The 19,641-nt window shown below is 38.1% G+C and overlaps 1 protein-coding gene across 3 annotated transcripts in view; it reads left to right on the forward strand.

Moving 5' to 3' along the window:
- Positions 1–149: 149 nt before the first annotated feature.
- The window catches only part of jak1 (Janus kinase 1), a 21,006-nt gene continuing 1,514 nt past the window's right edge, over positions 150–19,641 (forward strand). The window contains exons 1-24 of one of the 3 annotated variants that reach the window (XM_058073795.1): positions 150–477; positions 5,458–5,668; positions 6,139–6,262; positions 7,099–7,252; positions 8,090–8,253; positions 8,498–8,766; positions 9,142–9,257; positions 9,417–9,590; positions 9,721–9,878; positions 10,585–10,699; positions 10,806–11,004; positions 12,582–12,691; positions 13,091–13,237; positions 13,331–13,418; positions 13,520–13,647; positions 13,740–13,878; positions 14,417–14,568; positions 14,701–14,851; positions 15,228–15,316; positions 15,541–15,733; positions 17,193–17,317; positions 18,492–18,664; positions 18,781–18,898; positions 19,038–19,148. In XM_058073795.1, the coding sequence (XP_057929778.1) occupies positions 472–477; positions 5,458–5,668; positions 6,139–6,262; positions 7,099–7,252; positions 8,090–8,253; positions 8,498–8,766; positions 9,142–9,257; positions 9,417–9,590; positions 9,721–9,878; positions 10,585–10,699; positions 10,806–11,004; positions 12,582–12,691; positions 13,091–13,237; positions 13,331–13,418; positions 13,520–13,647; positions 13,740–13,878; positions 14,417–14,568; positions 14,701–14,851; positions 15,228–15,316; positions 15,541–15,733; positions 17,193–17,317; positions 18,492–18,664; positions 18,781–18,898; positions 19,038–19,148 (3,414 nt within the window). In that variant the 5' untranslated portion in view covers positions 150–471. Of the gene's footprint in view, positions 478–2,529; positions 2,596–2,642; positions 3,450–5,457; positions 5,669–6,138; positions 6,263–7,098; positions 7,253–8,089; positions 8,254–8,497; positions 8,767–9,141; positions 9,258–9,416; positions 9,591–9,720; positions 9,879–10,584; positions 10,700–10,805; positions 11,005–12,581; positions 12,692–13,090; positions 13,238–13,330; positions 13,419–13,519; positions 13,648–13,739; positions 13,879–14,416; positions 14,569–14,700; positions 14,852–15,227; positions 15,317–15,540; positions 15,734–17,192; positions 17,318–18,491; positions 18,665–18,780; positions 18,899–19,037; positions 19,149–19,641 lie in introns of those variants that run through there. The other 2 variants (XM_058073794.1, XM_058073796.1) reach the window with 2 other exon arrangements.

The following is a 19,641-nucleotide window of genomic DNA, read 5'->3' on the forward strand; positions in this document are numbered from 1 at the left end:
GAAATGCATACCGGTTGTTGGTAAACTTGCCACTTGTTGACAGAATTTCTCTCAGATTAGAGCTTTATTTTGTCAGATGATATCTAATTAGCTGGCAACAGACACAGAAAGGCACATGAGTCTCTGTCATTCGTGCATTGCACACAGGAGTGATGTAGGACTTGTTGCAAGGAAGCTCCGTCCCTGAGCTGTCAAACATTGCGCACGCCTTCTAGTCAGTAACCAGACTAATCCATAACAAGTCGGAGGATCAACGTGCTTCAGGCTAATTTGAATCTTTTTCATATATATATGTATTTTTTCTTTCTTTTCGTACTCGGAAGACTATTTTTTTTTAAATCAAGATCCTCTTGTCACATGGCATTGGAGAATTCAATAACAACAAAAAATGGCGACAATCACGTTGCTCGGTGTGCTCTTGCTGCGTCATTAAAAATATTCATGTAAACAAGGGGGCTCTGAACGAGCGGAATGCAGGTAAGTGAGCTAAATGATACTTTTATCTAAATACGTCGTAGGTGCTTGTAAAAATTACATGTTGATATTAGGATCTTGTGTCTTGTTTGGGTGTTTTTTTTTAACCCAGAAAGGGGTGTGTGTGCACAACACTGGGCGTTAACGTTAGCCTGTACACTATTCCGTATCAATGTTGCACTTTTTTTGCTTTTGAAAATGCGTGCTGATACATATTTTAAACACGCGTACGTAAACATTATGTAACGTCGTAAATAGCGGGGTGGTTATTTTATTGACTTTTATTGTTTAGAAGTGCAACACGCTCCATGCTCATCGTCGTCTCTGTTGTTACTAGAGAGCGATGGCATTTATGTGTAGCTAGCTTGTAATGCTAAACTCCTAACCTATGGAAGCTTTACCTTTTATCAAGATATCAAAATACTGCACGTTGGCGGACGCTGTTATGTTTGAACGTCACTGCGCTTTTTAAAAATAATAACAAAGAAATGAATAACTTAATGAGGTCAGCAGATGTGCTGTGATAGCGTCATGGCCGTGTTATTTTTGCCTTTTTACACACCACGCGTAGACATTGTCGAGCTGCGGGGTTAATGGAGTTGTTTACATGAAGTCCAGAGGGTGGGACCGAAGAGGAGGCGGGAGCCGCCACGTCGGAGATCTACGTCACCAACCAGGGGGCGGGGCCTATGTGGAGACTCATAACAAGTCTGACGTCACTCGGCCTTTGCAACGGCTATGAATAATGAAACAGGCCTAGCAAGAAACATGGATGTTGTTCGAGAGAATTTGGAAATATTTGTAAACACAATGAAGAAAGCCGCAGGAAGTTCAGCATGTTTAGCGTTTAGGATGATAAAACAGATTTGCTTCTTATTATGGTTGTGCTCAAAATAACACTTTAATGGGGTAGCAATTGTAGCAATACATGTCTGTACTGTCTGGTCTGGCCACATACAAAGAATGCAGTTGATCATTTTACATACATTCATATACTGTATACCCACAACCATCATACTGTTTAACACACACATGAACAAAAGGCCAAGTTAGGATTTAGCTGTTTACAACTGTACATGTATTTTTAGTCTGGATTGTGTGTATGTATATAAATTACTATATACAGTATATACTGATTGCGCAAGTATTGATTATACATAATGTACATAAAGGCTGTTTTTATTCTTACTGCCTTTTATTTACATTGTTCTTTTTCACTTACATTTTATTTATTCTCATACTGTACTGTATGTATGTAAATGTGGCTGCTGTAGCAAAGTAATTACCCGCAAAGGATCAATAAAATATATATTTTATTTTGTAAATTTGTATTTTTTAAATACAAAGATTTGTGTTATTAGTATTGTCATTTCTGCATATCTCTTTACATTGTGTCTGTTTGCTTTATTTAAAAAAATGGGTCCTTGACTGCAAATGGGCCCCAGGCCGCACTTTGGACACCACTGCTGTACATCATGATTTGATTGTTTTTGTTCACATTTTAATATACCTTTCTGTAAGATTTTGTAATTTCTTTTCATGATTACAGCTTACACTTCATAACAACCATAAATCTTAAAAAAACAAACATACAGTGAACCTCTGGTTTGCACTCTCGTCAGCAAATTAACTGCAAAACTTTAATTGGTCTCATATTCTGAATTGAACTCCTGCAATCAAATATTTTATTGCATGGTATTCTAATTTATTGAGATGCACCTGTAATTTAAAGTTGTTCCACTTTATTTAGCAAAATCCTCTGTAGGCTTGAAAAAAATCTTTGCTTTTTACATCTGGATGAGGGAATGTAAAGTTAGGATTCCTTTATTATTAACTTTTGTCAATGTCAGAAACTTGAAATAATAATGTATGTGAATCTGTGTATATGAATTATATATTGTATACCCCCTACGCTCGTGTTGGCACACCTGAAAATCAACACCTTACGGATGATAGTTGGATGAACTGCACAAACTGACTGACAGGCTGCCCTGGTTCAGTTATCACAGTGCTGATGCTGTCCCCATCGAAGGTACAGTACTGTGATAACTGAAGGATGGCTGCCAACTTGACACAGCAGATGAACGTGTGTTCAGCTAGTGGTCCAACATGTGGAGAAATGTGAGTATATGTTCAGGAAAACTACTCATTTGCAACTTCAGTTGGTTGTGCTTTTACATTGATTTCCCTATGTGATTATGTCAGTGCATGATGTAACATTATTAAGATGTTTTATACAATAACTTACTCAGCACACATGTAGTGGTGTCACTTTTAATCAATGTATCCCTATATATTTAAAATTTGTGTATGTATTGTAGTAACTCTGACGATTTTAATAAAAATAATACTTTAACCAAAGGACAAAATTACAGCTTATTAGTCACACATGACAGAATTACTGAGGAAGTCCCCACAGACTCATGATGGACAACCCAATTGTCTCACCCTAACCTCACATTCAAGACCTACATAAATACAATATAATAATCATATACATCATAACTCTCGTAGACTCTCATAATACTGTGTAAATGTTCATAATGCTACAGTAAAACATGGTAGTTCTACCATGTGATTTTTCCATACAACAAATACTGTTTGCTCTACTTGCAATTGAAGGTACGGTATGTTAAATGTCTATTGTAAGCGGAGCTTGTGACGTCATTCTGAACGATGGCCCAACGAGCCAATCAGCATTCGTGCTGCTGCCACTGTTGCTGCGTAGTTTTCAGGAAAGGGGACGTGACTTGTCAGGAAGTCTTAGCAGAGCCGAGTGATTGTGTCTTCGAAACTTCACAAATAATCCCCTCAAGAAACTCGAAACTGGGCAGCATTAGGCGTTTTTTCCCTCACCATTTTTTTAGATGAGCGATTTTAATAACAGTTGTAGGAGAGCAGCTTCAACTCAGACGGGGCGTCAAATGTACTAAACGAAACGGAAGTAACCTGCCAGCTGTCTGTCAGCTTGCTAGGTGAGTAAAAGACGCAACATTTTATTCGAAATAGATTTATATCTCTTTCTGGCTTTTTACGTACACACACATTGTTTCCATTTTCTTCCCGAAGTGTTGTTTATTGAGTGTGTGTGTGTTTTTTGGCCTTACTCGGTGACAACCTGGCTAATAGAATAGGCTAACTAATGTCGACTAAGCTAGCGGTTCACCTCCTTGTATATGTGTTTATGTGTATTCAGCCCCATGACTATAGACAGGAAGATGAAGCCCTGGGTGTTGAATTTGACTCTAGGTTATCGTAAAGAATAGCAATATACATAACAAACTGTTGCAGAACATGATGCGGCCCTGTTAATAATAAATCATCTCTTACAATAGTGTGACACTGCAACTTTAAATATGTTAACGTAAATATTAATTTCTTGGACACAGTTCATCATTTTCCTATGACGAAAAGTAGAAATATTTTACTTTTAAGTTATTTTTCTATTTTGCTTTTGTGCAAAATATATTACATGGATTCAGCTTTACTCAATTTAATTCCCAATATCATATATTACAATTTTGTTTTTTAAATTATACTGTATGTTACAACCAATCACATCATTGAAATGGAAAAGGTAATGTTTTCAAATGGTAGATTTTAATAGCAGTCATCACATGAAATTGGAATAATTTCATGTAATTTGAGGTGAGGATTTGCTACCTACCACATTGGAGTAGCCGGACAATATGCTAACATATTTGCTGAGAGATCAACAAATGTTGGATTTTCACACTTTCCGCAGAGTTCAGAGTGCTTCTCAATATGCAATGAAGATTGTGAGTTGTGGTTGTCACAGTTGTCCAGATGTACAACCAAATTAGGACTTCCCTGGATGCCATTTTTGTATTATTTTTGTTCCTATTGTTATGTTTTACTTAATGAAAGCACCCTGTACAAAATAACACCTTAAAGAGGGATAAAGCTGTCAAAAGTGATTGTTGGAACTACAGCAAAGCATGCTGGGAAATCTCAGCTTTGTGAAGTGAAAAAGCATATTATTAGTATGAACCTGCTGTTTGCTATTTTATTTCCATGTTTTTTTAAATAAGTATTTCAACGATTTTAATAATCTTTATACATGTTCTTCTTGTAATATTATGATTTAATTCCCATGATAATATAACTTTTCACCAACCAACGTTTTCAAAAATTACAACTTTATTTAGTTTGTTTCGACATTATGATGTCATATATTTTCATTTAATATTTCAGCTCAGTGCTGCTAAAATAAAAAAATTCCCTCATAATATTACAGGTTTATTCTAGTAAAATTGCAAGTGTTTTATTAGTAGAATACAGCTTTTTTCCCTCTTAGTATTTTGACTTTATTCTCATATAATAATATAAGCAGCTTTTTCCATTTCTGAAGTATTTCAACTGTGTTTTTGTAAATATTATGACTATATTCCTATTCTATATTGACCTTATTCCCATAATCCCATATTATTGTAACGTTTTCCCCAAGCAAATGTCCAGAAATGACAATTTTAATTTTTTTTGTTTGTTTCTCATAATATTACAACGTTATCATTGTAAAATTATGGCTTTTTCTTTTCATACACATATATAAAAAATCCTTGTTAAATTATACAGTGTTTATTTGTGCCAGGGGCCAATAAAAAAAACTGTCGCAGTCCATAAATGGCTTCCAGGCCGCACTTTGGACACACCTGCCTTAGACGAATCAAATCAATATGACCCAAATACCAGCATTTTGTGATTTGCACTTTATGGATGGAATATGACATTCTTATTTTAGACGTTGACTAATTGTCACTTCAACTTTGTATTGAACAGCTGGGATGCAAATGTGTTTGCAACTTTTCTACTTCATAATAAGTTCAAGTTGCAAATGTAGCAGGCCCATTTTTCCCTAACTGCGTGTCAAAACCTGTTGGGGACGTTTCTATGGATTTTAAGGCAAATGTTTTGAGGATGAAGCCATTGTAATTTGACCTGTTTTGTCATTCCCCAATGTAGTGTCTGCATGCCATCTCTGTGGTGATGGAGTGGAGCAGGCTTCTCTGTGGGAAAATGAGGAGATTCAACAGAAGGGCTCAACTCACGTCTTCTCCTTCATCCTCTTTGGGCTTGGAGATCCACTTCTACTTACAAGACGTGCATCAGCTGGAGTTCTTCAAAGGTTGCTATACTGCAGAGGAGCTTTGCGTGGAGGCTGCAAAGAAATGCTGTGAGTAATGATTGTTTAGTTGGAAAACAGACCATGTCATTGATTTGGTTTTAACCCTTTTGGAACCACAGTTTTAAAAATAAAATATTCAGTTTTGATATTACTATTTCAAAAGGTTGAAGCTTGAAAATAAAGGGATACTGTAAAGGAGAAAAATTAGCAGTATGACCCAAAGTTTTTGATGTGAATAAATTCACTCATCTAATTTGTATATTATGACATTTTTACATTCCTGCTAACCACCTCACCATTAGTGGTGTTATGAACAAGTTTAAACTTTGTATAGAAACATACCCATACAGTAGATAGATACTTTATTAATCTCTAAGAGACAACCGTACACCACTACACCGGTCACTATAATTATTTAAAATGCTTAAGGTAAATTGTGTCATAATGTTTGTTTGAAAAAAATGAAATGCAATAAATGGGATTTGTATACTAAAAGTGCTCTCCTTTCTTGTCGTTAGCAATTTCTCCTTTGTGCCATAATCTATTTGCCCTCTACAATGAGACGACAGGCGTGTGGTGCCCCCCTAACTATGAGTTCAAGATCACAGATGAGACCAGTATTAAGTTACACTATCGTATGAGGTAAGTTTGCCTTATCTTCATTGAAATACTGTTGTTTATTATTTTTATTGAAGTAATTCCTCTTTAAGTCCATACACAGTCACGGAAGAAAATGATTAGACCACCTGTGTTTCTTCAGTTTATTCATCAATTTTAATTTTAAAGGTAATTTTTTTTGTACAGATATAATAGTGATAACAAAAATAGCTCATAAGAATTTAAATTCAAGACAGAGCAACTTCCATGGTTTACTTGATAATAACCAAAATCACTCAAGTTCTAACTATAGCATTGTACTGCTAAAAATGTAGCTCTTTTGAGCTGTTTCTCATTTGTTGTTATTGTTGTATTTGTCGAAACAAAGGTACATGAACAAGAAACTGAAGAAAAATGAGTAGTCTGATCATTTTTTTCCATGACTGTATATGTCTGACTGTATATGTCAAATCATACTTTTTTTTCCATTGAAGTACATCGGTTTGGTTTGCTGGTGGTTCTCCAATTTCATTGACATATTGGGTTAAAAAATCCCACAGGAAATAATGGAACTATAATGAATCTGTTTCAGGGTGAAGCTGTCACCTTTATAAAAATGTTCCTAATTGTAGAGGAAATGTTCAATTGCCTTTACAAAATACTTTAACATATACATATTCATTCATGCAGCCTCAACTTTAAAATGAATGACTAAGGAGTAATGTTGCATACATGTAGTTCAAAAATATGTTTCATTGAACTGCAGCTAAACACACATGAATTGAAAGGTACGATTTGTAAATGTGTTTAAATGTCAAGCAAAATGTATTCAGTATTGACCAATGTTTGTAATGTGTCTATAAATACGACTTATTTCTCAGGTTTTATTTCCGAAATTGGCATGGCACCACTGAAGGTGAGTCTCCAGTTTGGAGACACTGCATCAGTAAACTAAAAGGAAGCCTTAAGCAGCAAAAAACACCTGAAGGAACACCGCTTCTGGATGCTGCATCTCTTAACTACCTGTTTTACCAGGTATGTAAGGGGCACATTTGACTGACTTTTGAATTGCTTGTATACAAGCCTCCCATTTATTTATTCAAGGCTCCAGAATAAAAAGGGATATTGTTCAGTGTCGTGGCATTTCTAACGGCATGTGTGTTTACAATGGTTTGTTGGCCCCACAGGCCGGATATTGGGAAAATCTGGGTTTTGAATTTTCATTTGGGTAATTTGCATGTTCTCCTCCTCTATGCTTGGATTTTCACGGGGTACTCTGGTTTCATTCAGTACCCCCATCATATCCCCTTGAGGACATGCGAGGTGGCCAAATTTTTGTCCCAATCCATCCCTGACAGATGGTGATGTTGCAATCTGGCAAATCTACATGATAGAGTATGTAAACAGTTAAAGTAAAACTGAAGTGCATAAATGCTAAATAAGGGGACTGATGAATGGAAAGGCTTCATTATGAGCAATCACAGCTCTTGTTGACTAGCTACCTGTGTAGTAATAGTCAGCAATGGCAACTGAAGCAACATTCAAATCATTGCTGGAGCTTGAACATCAGTTACTTTTATTGGGCGTATTTAAAAATGGCACTTTGGCAGAGGGATAAACAAACAAACGCCTACATACCAGAAATGATTAACCCCCCCAAAAAATCTGACCGATTACAGCTTTGCGGCCTGCAAGGGAAGAATGTTATTGAAGTTCATGTCAAGCTCTGTGGGAGAAGCGAGCCAGCATGGTTTATGTGGTTGCTGAAGTTTTATCAATATAATCCTTTAGATACACACCTTGTTTTAAAAAAAAGAGTGCCTTCCTCTCCTAAACTTGACTCATTTTACATTTTTTGATGTTTCTTGTCAGGGACAACATGATTTTCAGACAGGTATGGTGCCCCTGCGGGCATGTCAGTCAGAGTCAGATCAGCATGAGACAGAAAACGAGTGTTTGGGAATGGCTGTGCTAGCCATCACACACCATGCAATGAGCAACGATATGCCCCTGTCCATGGCTTCACAAGAAACCAAGTAAGAAAGTTCTCCAATACCTGACTTGGGCTTTGATTTTCTATATTCTTTTTCTATATTTTGATTTCTATATTCATTGCAAGCTCAGAGGTTGAAATGTTCATATTTCTAAACAAAACTTCCCGTAAGAAACAAGCTAGTCACACATGTGCTGTTTTTAAACTGTAAAGACAACTGACAGAGGAATAGCATATGCATTAAGGAGGTTTAAGTAATAATCTTTCTGTCTGTTTTGTCCCATCAGCTACAAAAGTTTCATCCCAGAGGCGCTGAACAGTAATATAAAGCAGCGCAACATACTGACCCGCATCCGCATCAACAACGTCTTCAAGAAATTCCTCAATGAATTCAACAACCGAACAGTCAAGGGCAGCAACATCAAACTTTACGATCTGAAGATCAAGTACCTGGCAACTCTGGAGGGGTTGACCAGTGGCCTGGGTAGTGAGCTAGTGGAGCCCGTTTGTCTCAGTGTCACAAGGGAAGTGGATGTCGCCAATGGAAGTAATTTCGGTACGACTCCTGATATGTCGTTCTTGGAAATCATGGTGCAATTGAAGGATACTGCATCTTAGTGTGTCTGTTTGTTTGGCATGTAGTCTTACTAGAATAATGGGTGAAAGGTATTTTGGATTTTTTCATGTGTTATTACAGATACAACAATGTAATTATATAGTAATAGGAATAAAACATGTTTTTATTACTACAGAAGAAGAATGCATTAATTATAATTGCTACTAATGGGAATATGTAGTGTAGTTTAGCTAATCTTAAATTGGCTCTATCTGGTGGTACTGTATTTTTTCATTCATTAACTGAAATTTGATTGGCATTTTCAGCATAACATATAATAACAAAGTTTCTTGTGTTATCCGATGATGTTTACAGCATACTACAACCAGATGCAAGGACAGAGCCCAAATCAGAGCATGGATACATGGTGTGACATTCAAGTCAGAGTGACTGGTACAACAGGCATTTCCTGGAGGAAAAAGCCTTTCACAGTAAGTAAAAGTGTTATCTTCCCTGCACTTTTTAGTACATTTAGTCCCAGTAGAATGTATAGCAATAACAGACAGCGTAGTAGCGTGTATATGTGCTTTTGAACTGCTTATATGTGAAGTACCTATTATTCAATATAGCCCATGTGTCTTTTGAAATAGACGCCAGTGATTTCCAAAGACAAGGGCAAGTCAAAGAAGAACAAGCTGGACAGAAAACTGTTAAAAAAAGAGGCTGATGAAGGCTGGGAAAGGTTCTGTGACTTTCACGAGATCATGCACGCAGCCATCAAAGAGGAAATAGTCACAATTCACAGACAGGATCACAAGAAAATGGTGAGATCAACAACTAATCAGAACATTGTTGTCCAGTTTGGGACCAGTGTAAAGACTGTATGTTTGCTCACATCAATGGTCATGCCTATTCAGTATTACCTAGCTTGACTGACACCTCTTGTCTTTTCAGGAGTTGAAGATGAAATCTCGGACTGAGGCGCTTTCTTTTGCCGCTCTTGTGGATGGATACTTCAGGCTGACAGTGGATGCTCACCACTACCTGTGCAAAGAAGTCGCTCCATCTTCAGTGGTCCACAACATCAACTATGGCTGTCACGGTCCTATCTGGTTTGTATTTTGGGATTAGTTTTTGTGACCAGCATTAGCTGTTTTTCTTATTTAACTTAACTCAACCTTCTCGTCTTAAAGTCTGCATGTTCAAGACACATTTGCATAAATAAACATTTCTAGCCATATGAGATACTGCTAATTAGTTGTTGCACAACTAGCAATGCCTGATGAGACTGAGTTATTAATTATTATTAATTGTTTTGTGCTGCTTGTTTAATTGCTGTCTTTGGGCAAGAGACGGGGTACACCCTGGACTGGTGGCCAGCCAATCACAGGGCACATATAGACAAACAACCATTCACACTCACATTCATACCTATGGACAATTTGGAGTCGCAATTAACCTAGCATGTTTTTGGAATGTGGGAGGAAACCGGAGTACCCGGAGAAAACCCACGCACGGTGAGAACATGCAAACTCCACACAGAGATGGCCGAGGGTGGAATTGAACCCTGGTCTCCTAGCTCTGAGGTCTGCGCGCTAACCACTCGACAGCCGTGCAGCCCCATTTTCATTATTATACATTATTATATTAAGTTGATCATGCCACTGCCACACTATTTTAGGCAGCAGGATTATGAGGAAAGCCAATGTCTTATTTTGTCCCTGACACTTATATTTAAGTATAGTATTCAGATCACACCTTCTACCATCATTTCATTAAATTTTTAATTGAATTGACTGTGTTTGTTTCCCTCTTAAGTACGGAGTATGCCATGCAAAAGCTGCGTCAGGAGGGTAATGAGGAAGGCATGTACATTCTCCGCTGGAGCTGCACTGAGTACCAGTACATCATCATCACTGTGGTCTGCAATGAGGTAGTTGCACTGTTTGCACTCATCATCCTCATTACTTTGTTTAGAGGCCTTATTTCCAAAACTTGTTGACTACGGTCTTACTGTTTAACTAATCCTTGTTCTCTAGATTGACCTCAAGGAATCCCGTCCTGTGCGACAGTATAAAAACTTCCAAATTGAAGTGAGTCCAGATGAGTTTCGACTGCACGGCACAGAAATTGTCAGACCCACTCTCAGGGAGCTCTTGGAGTACCTGGAGGGCCAGAGCCTTCGCTCTGATAATCTTCAGTTCCATCTGCTCCGCTGCTGCCCTCCTCAACCTCGAGGTAAGACTTTGAAAGTGTAAGTAGTAGTAGTGTAATGTGATGTGATGCTTTGGGGAAGCAGTGCTGCAGTAGCAATATAACCTTATGGCGTGTCAGATTGTTACAGTTCATTAACACCTTGTCTCATTGTAAACTATGCATTATGATAAAACTGACCGAGATAGTGCTTAAGAAGTTAGATTAATGAACAGGAAAAGTAAGAAGAAGCAAATTATTCTATCCTACCTCTTCTGCAAATCTTAGCAACTATGGATAATTAGTTGAAATTTGAATGTTTATGCCTTTATTCACATCACACAGGCGTGACAGTGGACTTAGTACATCAGTGTTGCAAGATTCAGGGTGGTTACACAAATAGTGCCATAAACAGGCCCACCACTTGTGCACAGGCACGTCTCATTTTTACATGCACACATCGGTATGGGAGAGGAAGAGAGTTGTAGACGTGGGTTTCCGGAGTCAAACTATAACTCTTTTGTTTACTTCACAGAAAGAGACTCTGTATAGTTGTAATTTAAGTTGATTTTGTTGCAGGTTTTGCTGTTTTGAGCGACAGTGTAAATATTGGACGTCTTCTTTCCAACAGTTTATTGTTTAAGCCTTTCATAGGGTTTTTTTTTTTACCCCAAGCCAACCAATAATCATAATAATAATAAGTTTAATGGAAACATTTTATTTAAATATGAAAGAAATGCTCCACAATTATTATCAATGTAAAGAGTAATCAGGTATTTTTTAAGTAATAGATGTCTTCTACTGTACAATCATTTTCTGAGGTTAAACCTTTAACATTCCATATTTTTTTAAACAATCTATAGTTTGGTGCTATTATGGTTTTATATTACTGTTATGGTTGAATAATGGGCCCTGGTAGTTTTGACTGCAGGTTAGCTTAGGAGTGTACATGAGAGCTGAAGGAAGGAAGGCTGATCCTGTGCATTGTCTTCCTCCAAAAACCACATTGTGTGTGTGGTTTTTGTCTAAACATCACACCCACACACACACAGACACAATACCGATGCTGACAATAACCTCATGTACAGTGAAGTTTGACAAGATGATTGAAAATTGAAAGACTAGTTGAAAAATTGTGAGAATTTACGTACATTTTGCACTGTTGGATCTTAAGGAACATCTAAGTAGAGCTTCAAAATCCAAAAAGAAGAAATGGGAGTGAGACGAAAAAAAATTTGAAGAAGCAATTTATTGCACACAACTGTTAAACCAAAATAGTTTGCTCATCAGCTGATCAAACGTTTAAGACCATAGCTAAAAACCCCACTAAAATAGAAATAAAATGTTCATTAAAAAAAAATCATTGCTTCATTGCCACACAGATGAGGGCATTTAGTCATGACGGATGCCCACTGCATTGTCTTACTGCGTCCAGTGACAGCAGCAATGGAATGCTGCGAATGGCCTTGCTTATGATGTTCAACAATAACATGACCTTGAGATTGACAGTCACTATAATAAAAATGAAAGTCTAACATTGCTACATAGTGGTGTGTAAATACAACCAAACACTTTTATGGTCTTTTTAATTATGTATGTACGTATGTATGTATGTTTTGCAGAGATTTCTAACCTGCTGGTGGTCACTAACGATAGAGCACCTGTCCCTCAGACACCCATGCAGGACAGTCAGGTCATTATCCATCGCATTCACAAGGAGGAAATTGAACAGGTACGCTTAATTAATTTTTGTTTCTGTGTAAGTTCTGTCTTCCATCAAATCATTATTATATGTCGTAATAATGTGGGTTGCGTTACTAACGCGACAAAATGCAAGTTATTGATAAAAATGGAATCTGAGTCATGGTGTAGACTTTAGTCTAGCCGCCAGGCTTGCACTACGGGCTAGGAGGCGAGAGAAGGCGCTTCTCCAAGCCGCAGGTTCGGAGACCGGATAGACTGCAAAAGCCAGAAGTTCCCTAACAGGTTTTGAGGGAAAAAAATGAAAGTCCTTTGCCTGCCCTTTTTAACTTTTGTGTTCAGGCCAAAATTGCCACGTCCACAGACTGACTCCAGTGACATTGTAGTATTTGCTAACAGCCAATACTCTGGTCTCCACGCTGTCCACTAGGAGGAGCACCTCGGACTCGGAACAAGAACTAACATCTTCTCTGGCACGCTGAGGGTGAAAAGCGATGACGATGCCGGTTATGGTTCCTTCCAAGAGTTTAAGGTGGTGCTTAAAGTGCTTGGTTCAGGGCACAGAGACATTTCTCTGGTGAGATTGCTTCACACATTTAAAACACCTTCTTCTACAGCTAGCCTGAAATACCATCCACAAAATACAAATATATACCATCTTGTTTGGTAGGCCTTTTTTGAAACAGCAAGTATGATGCGACAAGTCTCCCATAAGCACATAGTGCTCCTGTATGGAGTGTGTGTCCGCCATCTAGAGAGTAAGTGCACATTAAGACCCTCATCAATAATGCATGTACTTGTGTGATGTATACCGCGTGTCTATATTTCACATCATTTGACATTTTTTGCGGCGTATCAGATATCATTGTGGAAGAGTATGTCGAACAAGGACCGCTGGATCTGTTTATGAGGAGACAGAAATGTCAACTCAGTACCTCTTGGAAGTTCCAGGTGGCAAAGCAGCTGGCTTCAGCTCTTAGCTACTTGGTAAGAAAGACACACAACACTTGATTTAAAGGAAATCTTAACGGAAGTGTGAAAATATTTTTTTTGATCATATATATGTTTTTATCTTGCAGGAGGACAAAAAGTTGATCCATGGTTTCGTGTGTGCTAAGAACATCCTGCTGGCGAGAGATGGACTGGATGCAGATGAAGGAGGGCCCTTCATCAAGCTCAGTGACCCAGGAATACCAATCACAGTACTCACGAGAGAGGGTGTGTATACTCACTTTCGGTTACACATAATGAAACCTAAAGTAATTCTAAATAGAGAACCAATTGGTATTTATTTCTGCATGCATGCACCGTCTTGTCCACAGTAGTTTTGCTTTCATATTTTACCGCTGTAGTTGACTCTGTGTGAATAAACCCTGGCACACACCCTTGCCATTTCCTCCTTGTACCTTGAGAGTCCTCAAATGTAGATTTGACTGAACGCAATGCATTAGATGTGCCTTGAGAGTGCTCTTCTTCTTTTTCCCAGCAATCATATCACTCTCTTGAGCCACTGTTGCATGCACTCAATTAGGTTCTTTCCTACTCCTACTCCATCTCACACAGTTTCTGTGCTCCCTTTCTCCCCTTCGTCACATCCACAGATGGTGGATGTGGAAACCAATGAAAGATAATTTTTCATTGTTTGTAGTGATGCCGAAGTTGTAATGTAGGTCTGTCCACCATTAGAAGTCTTCTTGTATGGTTCAGAACCCGTATGTATTTGTGCAATATTGAAGATGGTTATTTTGCTCTGCAGAGTGTGTGCATCGCATCCCCTGGATTGCTCCGGAGTGTGTGAAGAGTGTGTCTTCCCTGAGTGTTGCAGCTGACAAGTGGGGCTTTGGGACCACTCTGTGGGAGATCTGTTATGATGGAGAGGTCCCCCTCATGGAAAAGAAGCTCACAGAGGTAAGGTGACAGTCTACAATCGGATGTCTCTCCTTTAATCTCCCATCCTTCACTGCAATGATCTCACCTCCATTGTCACCTCATCTGTTTTTCACCACCTCATTGTAGTCTCATGTGTTTTGTGTTGAGCAGAAGGAGAGGTTTTATGAAACTGAGTGCCAGCTGGCTACCCCGGACTACAGAGAGTTGGCTGAACTGATGATCCACTGCATGAACTATGACCCAAAGAAGAGACCTTTTTTCAGGGCTATTGTCAGAGACATTGACAAATTGGAGGAAAAAAGTAAGAGTATAAGGATCATATGCGTTTTATGTAAACCTGTAGGTAAAACAACAAAAACAAAAAACTACTAGTTATTAATAACCACCACTTTGAACTAAAGAAAATAAACAATTGCAAATAATTCAAAAAGTCAGGAAATAATAATAATAATAATCTAAATTGAGAATTTTAAGCATATTATTTGCTAAATTTAACAAAATACAAAAATAAGAAATTCAGAAAATCCACTTCATTCTATGCTCTAACTATGAAAATATAAATAATATAAAAATAATATAAATAAAAATAATGATAGCGAAATACATAACTCAGCAGACTGTAAAGGTCTCAGATGTTGCAAAGTTTTAACCTAAATTGTGTTTTTTCCCTCTGATAGACCCAGCTATCAGACCACAGCCAACACCTGAAGTGGACCCGACTGTGTTTGAAAAGCGATTCCTGAAACATTTCAGAGATCTGGGACAGGTTGAACTCCTTTCACTATTTACATCTTGCACATCATTTTATTCCAAATGTTGTTAATAAGTGTTTTAGAAGTATAAGTCTAATAAGATCCAGTGCATTAAAGGTAACTTTTGATTGACACATCAGAGATATTTCATGAACCATATGGTTATGATGTTTGCAGTGATATTGAATTATCCTTACGTTGACAATAATAAAATATTTTATGTATGATCTTCCTAAAGGGCCACTTTGGGAAGGTGGAGCTGTGTCGCTACGATCCCCGGGGAGATCGAACAGGTGAATTAGTGGCGGTCAAGTCACTAAAGCCAGAGAACGGACAGGAGAAGGGCAGCAACCTCTCTAGTGAAATTGATATACTGAAGGCACTCTACCATGAAAATATTGTCAAGTACAAGGGCATCTGCCTGGAAGAAGGTAAGCTAACATATAGTAAGTGTGTACGCTGATAATTAAGTGTTCATGTTTTTTGATGGTGTTTGCCCTCTTCCTGATTACTTTATTTATTTTTGTGTCACACGTAAATGCTGGGATCATCAAAAAATGTAAATATTATTATATTTTATTATATTTATTATATATTTATATTTTATTATATATATATATATATATATATATATATATATATATATATATATATATATATATATATATATATATATATATATATATATATATATATATATATATATATATATATATATATATATATATATATATATATATATATATATATATATATATATATATATATATATATATATATATATATATATATATATTAACAAAATGCCGTTTTATATATATAACTTTATTATTAAGGAAAAAAATGCAAATGTACATGGCCCTGTGTGAAACTGTGATTGCCTTCCTGTTACAAGGACTTAACTGAAATGAATTTAGATCTGTCAGTCTGCAAAAAGTTATAAAGCCATTTTCTTAAGCTTTGGGACTCCAGCAAACCACAGCAAGAGTCAGTATCCACAAATGGCATGGAACATGGAACAGTGGTAAACCTTCCCAGGAGTGGCCGGCCAACCAAAATTACCTTAGGAGTGCCTCATCCAAGAGGTCACAAAAGACCCCACATCCTCACATAGTCTCAGTTAAGGTCAGTGTTGATGACTCCATCATAAGAAAGACAATGGGCAAAATGGCCTGCATGGCGGAGTTCCAAGACAAAAACACACTGCTGAACAAAAAGAACATTAAGGCTTGTCTCTATTTTGCCCCAAAACATCTTGATGATCCCCAAGACCTTTGAGAAAATACTCTGTGGTCTTATGAAACAAAACTTGAACTATTTGGAAGGTGTGTGTCCCATTACATCTGGCATAAAAGTAATACCACATTTCAGAAAAAAAAAATCAATACCAACAGTAAAATGTGGTGGTGGTAGTCTGACGGCCTGCAGCTGTTTTGCTGCTTCAGGATCTGGAAGACTTTCTGTGATAAATGGAACCATGAATTCTGCTGTCCTGAAGGAGAATGTTCGGCCGTCAAGCTTGTGACCTCCTGCTGAAACCAATTTGGGCTCTGCAGCAGGACAATGATCCAAAACACACCAGCAAGTCCACTCAGAATGACTGAAGAAAAACACAATAAAGACTAGTCCAAAGTCCTGACCTGAACCCCTTGAGATGCTGTGAAATGACCTCAGAAAGGCGCTTTGTGCTGGAAAACCATCCAATATGGCTGAATTACAACCTCATTCATTGATTATTATTTACATTTGTTTGATTTGTAACATTTATGTGTGATAAAATAAAAGAAATCAGGATGGGGAAAACATATTTTTACCTCCATGTACATACTGTACATGTTTACCTTGTTCAACACTGACCTATGTCTCCCTCTTGGTTTGGGGTTTGAGCAGGTGGTCAGGCTACTAAGCTGATCATGGAGTACCTCCCTCTGGGTAGTTTGAAGGATTACCTGCATGCCAACAAAAGCAAGACCAGTCTCAGCACCCTGCTCAGCTATTCCACACAAATATGTCGGGTAGGTAACACACGTTACCACCACTGGGCCTGATGTTCCTTCATTCATAATCTTAATGGCTAACAGACCTCATTTGTTTGTGATATTACTAGGTTTGGGTCTTGTTTACATGTGATATGATACTGGTGCAAAAAAATGGTGATGGAAAAAATGTGGTGGAATGAACATATATTATTGTTCATTCATTTTCTATCGCTTTTTCCTCACGCCTATCCCAGCTGTCTGCCAATCACAGGGCACATATAGACAAACAACCATTCACACTCACATTCATACTTATGGACAATTTGGAGTCGCCAATTAACCTAGCATGTTTTTGGAATGTGGGAGGAAACCGGAGTACCCGGAAAAAACCCACGCAGTCGATCTCCTAGCTGTGAAGTCTGCGCGCTAACCACTCGACCGCCGTGCCGCCCCCACATATATTTGATATCGCTACCGATAACTCTAACATCCCTAATTATTTCATTCAATCCCAGCTGTCTTCGGGCGAGAGGCGGGGTACACCCTGGACTGGTCTCCAGCCAATCACGGGGCACATATAGACAAACAACCATTCACACTCACATTCATACCTATGGACAATTTGGAGTCGCCAATTAACCTAGCATGTTTTTGGAATGTGGGAGGAAACCGGAGTACCCGGAGAAAACCCACGCATGCACGGGGAGAACATGCAAACTCGAGGGTAGAATTGAACTTGTGTCTCCTAGCTGTTAGCCCTGTGTGCTAACCACTCGGCGCCGTGCAGCCCCCTAATTATTTCAGTATGTGATATATTTTTATGTTAATGAACTTTTTCAATACCAAAGACTCTATATTCATAGATTCTCCCTTTTTTTTTTTAGTTGGAAACTGATATTTTCCTGAAACTTACCTTACAGTATGTTCTACTGCTGATTACTAAAGAACGGATAAAGATAGAAACAAGCTTTTTTTGCTGATGAAAGACCGTCTAATGTTTCTTTTGGTAGGTTTATAAATTTGTCTATATAGCAGTAGATCACAATAATCTGTGTGCCTTGAAAAATCTGTCAAAAATCACGTGATTAGTACTGTGTTTGTTGCTTTTGGTACGTTAGTACCAGAAGACAGAGGTTCCACATGATTTGCTTGGAATATTTCAACATGAAAGGAACACACCCATCCAACTTATATCGTCCTTTCTGTTCAGGGAATGGATTATCTGGGATCTCGGAATTACATCCACCGCGACCTGGCTGCCCGAAACGTGCTGGTGGAGAACGAGAGCACGGTGAAGATCGGAGACTTCGGTCTGACCAAAAGCATCAAGGACAATGAAGTCTATTACACCGTCAAGGATGACCACTTCAGTCCTGTTTTCTGGTGAACTTTTACACAAACGACGACACGTCAGCTTGAGAGAACGAGTCAAGTATTTCACGTGTCGCTGCCAGCATCTTACCACTTTGTCATGGTGCCACTGTGTTTGTGCGACTCAGGTATGCGCCGGAGTGCCTGACTCTCTGCAAGTTCTACCTTGCCTCGGATGTCTGGTCTTTCGGGGTGACCATGTACGAGCTTATCACCTACTGTGATCCATGCAAGACCCCGATGCAGGTCACTACTTCATCTTAAATATATGCTTTTTTTTAAATTTAGGATGTAGAAGTAAAAACACAATGGACCGACTTAAAAGTGTTTTTAGTCAATGCTGACATCATGATGCTAACATTACTGTACTTTCATCACCTCACAGCTCTTCTCCAGCATCATTGGTCACACCCAGGGTCAGATGACCATCATTCGATTGGTCAACGCTTTGGCAGAGGGCAAGAGGTTACCACGCCCTGATGGCTGTCCTGAACCTGTAAGAGATGCATTTGTTTTCCCCCCCTCCACCGCCAAAAACATTATTTCTGGCATGTGAGAACATTCTCTTGAATTTCTCAGTGAATCTTTAATACAATTACTATGGTACCAATTATGTCATTGTATGGTCATATCACCTCGTATTTCGGTACGTGACAAAAAAAAAAAAAATATATATATTAGGAAAGCAGGAAGTGAACAAATGTAACAGTTACTGATTGTAAAAGTACCAGATGGAGGGGTAGGATTTAATAAGCTTTGCTTCTTCCTACTCCTTTTGGACATGTGGAACTGGGATTCTGATTTTGTGATGCATTCAATTGTAATCTGATGCATGTTCAAATGAAATACTACCACTACCATTACCACAATTCAGCCATAGATAGAATTAAATAAAATCAAAAAACTTTATTTGTATAGCACTTATCCTGCAAAGACATGCAACACAAAGTGCTTTACAGAATTAAAAACAATTACCACAATTAAAAGGA

The sequence above is a fragment of the Doryrhamphus excisus genome, chromosome 5 (genome assembly GCF_030265055.1).
Source record: "Doryrhamphus excisus isolate RoL2022-K1 chromosome 5, RoL_Dexc_1.0, whole genome shotgun sequence".
Classification (NCBI taxonomy): Eukaryota; Metazoa; Chordata; class Actinopteri; order Syngnathiformes; family Syngnathidae; genus Doryrhamphus; species Doryrhamphus excisus.